Source organism: Podarcis pityusensis (assembly GCF_964106645.2).
Source record: "Podarcis pityusensis genome assembly, chromosome: 2".
Classification (NCBI taxonomy): Eukaryota; Metazoa; Chordata; class Lepidosauria; order Squamata; family Lacertidae; genus Podarcis; species Podarcis pityusensis.
Window position 1 is genome coordinate 83,936,434 of NC_138029.1, and position 6,276 is coordinate 83,942,709.

General features: G+C 37.0%; 1 protein-coding gene across 1 annotated transcript in view; it reads right to left on the reverse strand.

Moving 5' to 3' along the window:
* Window positions 1–6,276, reverse strand: part of TASOR (transcription activation suppressor) — a 44,900-nt gene continuing 38,624 nt past the window's right edge. The window contains exons 19-25 of the mRNA XM_080996981.1: window positions 5,686–6,270; window positions 4,727–4,849; window positions 4,334–4,493; window positions 2,616–2,724; window positions 1,907–2,085; window positions 1,680–1,817; window positions 1–1,086 (exon numbers count right to left, since the gene is read on the reverse strand). Coding sequence (XP_080853107.1) covers window positions 527–1,086; window positions 1,680–1,817; window positions 1,907–2,085; window positions 2,616–2,724; window positions 4,334–4,493; window positions 4,727–4,849; window positions 5,686–6,270 — 1,854 coding nt within the window. The 3' untranslated portion in view covers window positions 1–526. The remainder of the gene's footprint in view (window positions 1,087–1,679; window positions 1,818–1,906; window positions 2,086–2,615; window positions 2,725–4,333; window positions 4,494–4,726; window positions 4,850–5,685; window positions 6,271–6,276) is intronic.

Consider the following 6,276-nt stretch of genomic DNA (forward strand, 5'->3'; position numbering starts at 1 on the left):
TCTCATGGATGATTATTTTATTTTCAAAATGAACTGCATCCATTGGTTGTTCAGAGGTCTGTAACCAACAACCGAGGATATTTGTAAAGTAACTAGAACTGCCTTAATAGCTGTATAAAGAATTTGTACAAAACTGTCAAAATATGTACACAACAGCTTTGATAAAGAAAAAGAGGTTTGAATACACTTTGCTTTAAAAATGAAGCCTTCACATATGCTTCAGGCAAACATTAAGTTTACATTAAAACAGACTTCAAGCTGGAAGTCTCAATTACACATAAAATACAAAAAGTACAAACTTAAAGTGTCAACAAACAAGTTAATTCACGTACAGTAAATGTTAAAAAATATATATTTATTTCAAACTTCAGGTGCTTCACCTGGTACAGGTCATCATGATTTAAATAAGACAGGAAAACAACTGAGATCAGAGACAGGAAATGTTTAGTTCAGAGAATAGAAACTGTTAATTCACTTTTTAAAACAGAAAAGTCCACAACAACGTATAAAAACATTTCAGCTTTGCTCAATTCTGTTTGGAATACAGCCGGGAAGAATCATAACTGACGTCCCAATTATTGGGAGATGAAGTCTGGTCCATATCCATGTTTTGGCTGTAGGCAGTCAGAAAGTAGTCCCCACCTTCTTGGATCTGGCTCGTAGGCATGGGATATGCTGCTCCCAGAAATGTCTGATGAGTGAGAACGTTAAAATGACTGAACTGATGGGGCACACTTAACTGTCTGTTATAACTCTGAAAGTAACTGAAAGGAACTTGTTGGACTGAACTGCTTCTCTCTCCTTCAATAGAGCATGTTGTAGAAACTGGAGTAACTGGTTGTATGTCTTGCATGTCAATTTTAGAAGTCTTTTCTGTCAGAAGACCTTGTCCTTCAGCAGGCAGCAACATAACAGTTTGAGAGTTTTGCTTAGAATCTGTTCCATGAGATCCTTTGGTCTCTATCTGACAAGCTTCCAAGTGGGAATCATACTTTGAGGCATCATTGCAAACTTCTATTTGTGATGCTTCATCCCCTGAATCCAAAGACATGTCCTCCTCATCCTTTTCATCGTTTTCTACAAGAACTACATTAAGAAGAGAAAAATCCTACTCTATTGAAATAAAAAACGTGTTTTAAAATACTACGCACTACTCACACAGTGTTAGGCTTCAGGTCTGAAAGTCGCATATCACTTAGGGGATGGGTCTTCTGGCATTTTTGTCACATACTCAACACACATTTAACCCTCTGGGTGAACGTCCGGATAGTCCGATGCTAAAAGCTTCCACGAAATGTGTTCATGCTTACTGTTGGGAAACCCCAACTTCCAGCTCCAAAGGATTTAATGTCAAAACAGCATCTAAAGTTATACAGTAGGTCAGTATGTGATACGAGAATTGCCCAACACAATTACTGACACCCTTACTGACTGCTACTTTTCCAAACCTCAACTCCACTAGTTTATCATAACCCTTCTACATTTCATGGGAACTTCTTGGATACCCCATCAGAAAAATTCTAAGCTTTAAGATGCCACACAGCACATTTTTCTTTCTAATGTTTAAACTGTGATTTGAACTTTGCTTCTTCCCATACTTTTTGGACCTTCAGTAAAAACATACTAAAATTCCCTCTATTTCTAGCTATCAATATTTGAGCAAAATTAATGATTATTACCTGATTGTCTTTCATGATCAATGGGGGAATGAGAGTTATGGTGTCCAACGAGACTTTTAAAGTTGTTCATGAAGCGATCTACTGTAGTAACCACTATTCCATTTTCAGCGTACGTTGCAAATGTTAACACATTCTTTTCTAAAAATAAAAAAGCAAACGTGTTTCAACATATACTAATTTATGTATTTTTTTTTTTTAAAAGGACATGCTCAATAGTGGTTTTCTACCTGTCAGGAAGACAATGTGCCTCTGCCGTGCATTTTGAGCTTGAAGTCTTATAAGACAATCCAGGTCTGGAGGATTTCGAGTTTGAGAATCACAACTATGGTATGACAGAATCTCAACCAAGTGTTTCTCTTGATAGGTATTCAAGAGTGTCAGCAAGCTTGTGGCATTTCTATTCGTTCTGGAGAAAAAAGAGCGATGAAACTTCTTTATTCAAAAACATGAAAGCATAGACTTGGACTGGCAGGTAAGGGAAGGAGACAGTGAATCTATACTAGTGCAAGAAAAGCTTTTTTGAACATAAACCTTCTGATGATTTAAAAATGGAGACGGAATCAGCTTAATATACAGTAGGTATGAGAAACCTCTGGCTCACCAGATGTTACTCAACTCCAACTCCCATCATCCTTGGCTACTGGCAGTGCTGGTTGGAGTACTGTAATTCAGCAATATATGGAGGGCCAAAGTTCCCCCACCCTGATATTTCAAGAAGAGTTGAAATATGAAAAACTGTACAAAACCAAAGTGGAAATGGGCGGGTGGGGGGTAGTTTCTAAAACATGCACGGAAAACAGATGCACTACAAAGGTGACTGACAGAAAAAGACCATGGCAGTATTTCAGTAGAGATATTTTGAAAAGTAGTTAAATGCAAGTATTTTGTTATTCTAAAATATTTTAAATATCTGAAGACATAAGAAATAATACTTACCTGCCAAATTCCTTCAATTTTTTCTGTATTTTACAGTGAACTTTCCATTGCCACTTCCCATGTGGAGTACTCAATGCTTCAAGGAACTTTAAAAAACTGTTAAGTTTATCTAGTTTTAAAAACAGAAAATAAAACGTGGTGATGACAGCAAACTTAGCTTCAAAAGGGGATTAGACAGATGCAAACAGGATAAGTCTCATCAACGGCTACTAATCATCATGGCCAAATATTTGTTGCTGGGGAACAACAGTGGAAGAAGGTTATGGTCTTCATGCACAACTTGTAGGCTTCCAAGAAGACCTGGGTGGCCACTATGGTAAATAGTATTCTGGGCTAAACAGATTTTGGGTCTCATTCAGGACGGTTCCTCTAGTATTCTTACATTCTGTAATTAAATTTAAACTTAGTTTTCTTTCTATTTAATCTTTCTACTTTTAAGCTATGTCAGAGTTGAACTTTTTGGCAAGTTTGTTTCACCAAACGATTTCAGGAGCATGCTGAATATCATCAGAAACAAAATTTTATTGCTGCATCTGCAGTTACTTGGCTTTGTTCACTTAGTCATATCTGTATTTTGATTACTAAAATTTTGATTATTAAGAGAATTTTTATATTTCCATGCAGTAATTACTTTTAAAAACCCCAATATTTTAATAAAACAATGCATTGTTTAAAAAAACTTACAGACACTCTACAACTGCAGTACAAATGTTTCTCATTTTAGAAATTAAAAATTGAGCTTAATAGGGTACCATTTGATCCTTGGGAGAGTACTGTGGATTCACTAACGGCCCTCTTATTTATTTTACAGAATTTATAAACTGCTTTGCAGAGATAAGCTATCAAAGCAGTGTACCATAAGATAAAATACAAAAGATTAAAACTCAAAAACTCCAGCACACCCACCCACACCACAGTGCTTTGCTTTAGCCATAGTGTAGTCTTATATTGGCTTCGGTGGTAACCACAATTAAAACTAACCAAGATGTGAGAATTCAGCAATGGTAATAACAGCACAAATATAGATATCACACTACATTGCTTGTTAAACCAAGCAATAATAGAAGGGAGCGGGAACGCAAGTCTGCAGCGTACCACCTAATCATGATTAGGAAACCAGGAACATTTCATCTATGCTAGATCTTACTGTAAGGTGTTTTTGTTTGTTTTAAAGCAACAAAATTATGTTTATTTGTATACCTATAAACTGTATGCCCGTGAGTAAGGGACTGTTTTGATTTTACTTCTGTACAGCACTTAGGATTTGAGGCAGTTATCACAGCTTCTAAGTGACATCCAATGATGTCCACCTGATTGCACAATGGATTTCCATTTGGGAAGTGAGGAAAGGCTTCCCTTTACCTCATCATAATCCAACAGAGGAAACAACACCCCTCTAGAGCAGATTTTGGGGCCTCACAGGGGAGGAAGAGAAGAAGTCTAATTATGAGAGCAGGTGACTTTGAATGTCACGCTATATATGTAGCTGAGCAAGGCTTTCACCACTAACATTCTTTTAGCAACATAAGAAATCCTACCCTAAACACAATTCCACAGCAATATTTTGTAATAATAAAAGCTAATGAAGGTTTAAATTTTTAAAGGGAATCTCAAACTGGTGCTTTGCTACTTAGGCACCTAGAAATCATATTGGTAAATTAGGAATATGAAAATATTATTCAAACCCTGCCACTGACAACATTAAAAAAAAATCTTACCAATTGTGACAGACTCTGGATTGAGAACAGATTCATCAGAGACAAGGATGCCACCAGAAACAAATAAATCATTGAAAGTATGATTTTTCAAATCATCCAAACTGTCAACACCAGCAAAATTGACACACGGAAGCCTCTTCAAAGCTACTAAACACGGTATCTATTCAAAGAAGGTATGTGGTTAGAATAATATAACAGTATAATGCGATTAAATTAAGACACAATATATGTTGGCTACTGCTCTTCCCTGCTTTTGTGACTATAATGTATCATTGTAGCATATGCATGCCAATAAATGAATTAATTTTTACTAATTAAGGCATTTGGATGTGCCCAGAGCAACAATGAATTATCGAACACCACCTAAATGTACTGATTATGAATTTTACATACCTTATGAATTATACTGTGAATATCTTCATTTTGAATGACTATAAGCAATTTATCCACATCGGTTCTCCCTCTCAAGAATTGCTCAGGATGGCACTCTGTATTACCTAATTTAGTAAGATATGCCTAAAACCAGCAAGCACAGGTGTTAAACCAAGACATTTCATTTAAAACCTCCAGTGAACAATATAATAAGTTACTAAGAAACTTAAAGTGCTAAACAGGCAGGTACAAGACTTTACTAAAATGGCATGCTTGTTATATACAGAATGTAATTGTTATATTAATCATTATATAATCAACAAGCATTTTCCAGACTTGCACCATTCTTTGCAATAGGAAGAGTCAAGAAAAATGTACCATGCCTTAAATCTGTATAAAAAGGAAACCATTTATCAGCTGTTTTAACTACAAATGTTCATTACTTTGGTTTTGCTGCCCCCAACCCCCCGCCGTTCTGGCATGGTCCTAGAGCCCTCCCACCTCCATCCACAAGCTGGGAAATTGCTAACCAGACTTTGGGGAAGGAGGTGGGAGGACTCTAGGACCTTGTCAGAAGCCTCCTTTCCAAAGCCCAGGTCCTCGCTTACCCGGCTTTGGGAAGGCAGCACAAGAGTTGCCAAGGGCTGCCAAAAAAGGCCTTAAGGGTCATGTATTAGACGGCCCTGATCCAGACTAAGTCACACTTAGAGTATACCTGTTGAAATTAATGGGAACTTAAGACAGTCTAGCATTTATTTCAACAGGTCTCCTATGAGAATGACAGCCTGGACCCAACCCTATTATCTATGCTGCTACTATGCTCATATGAAATAATATTGGCTTGAGTATTTTAAAAAATCACTATAGTTTTAGATGGCCCCTTGATTATAATCCCAATGTGGTTTACAAGAAGAAGAAGAAAGCATAAATGTTATCTCCTGAAATATTATGATAAAGAAACATATGGGAAATATACATACTTTTATTTCTTTACAAAGTGCACTCTCTTGTTTTTCATGAATGTAGAATTTCACAACATTCTTTTGGACATCTTTAATAATTTTGACGATGCGTTTGAAAAAACCGTGCTCAAATGATATCTGGTTTATCATAGCACTGATGTCAGGCGGGGTTGCAAGGTTATCTGTAGACGCTGGAATCTTATCCGGATGGTGCACAGGGTCAGCAGTAGACACATTTGGATTAGCTGACGACTTCACTTCTATGTTGGTGCTCACGGAACTCTGTTTTTTTCCTGTGTCCAAGATCGCTAAATGATTCTGCTCATTAATGCTTGAATCTTCCTCCAATTTGTTATATGGTGGTTCTGGAAAATGCTCCATGTCAAAACCACTTGGAAGAGCTACTGGCTCTTCTGGTGGCAAATGTAATCCAGTGTCCGTAACTGAATTGCTTACTGGTCCGGGACTTCTAGTAAACGGGGCACTGTGGATAGCATACGAAGATGACGATGCAACAACATTGCTGAGCTGTTCACTCAGGTTCTCTATGTATTCCTGGACAGCAATATCTGATGCCTGTAAGCATATATATTCAGAAAGTCTTATTAC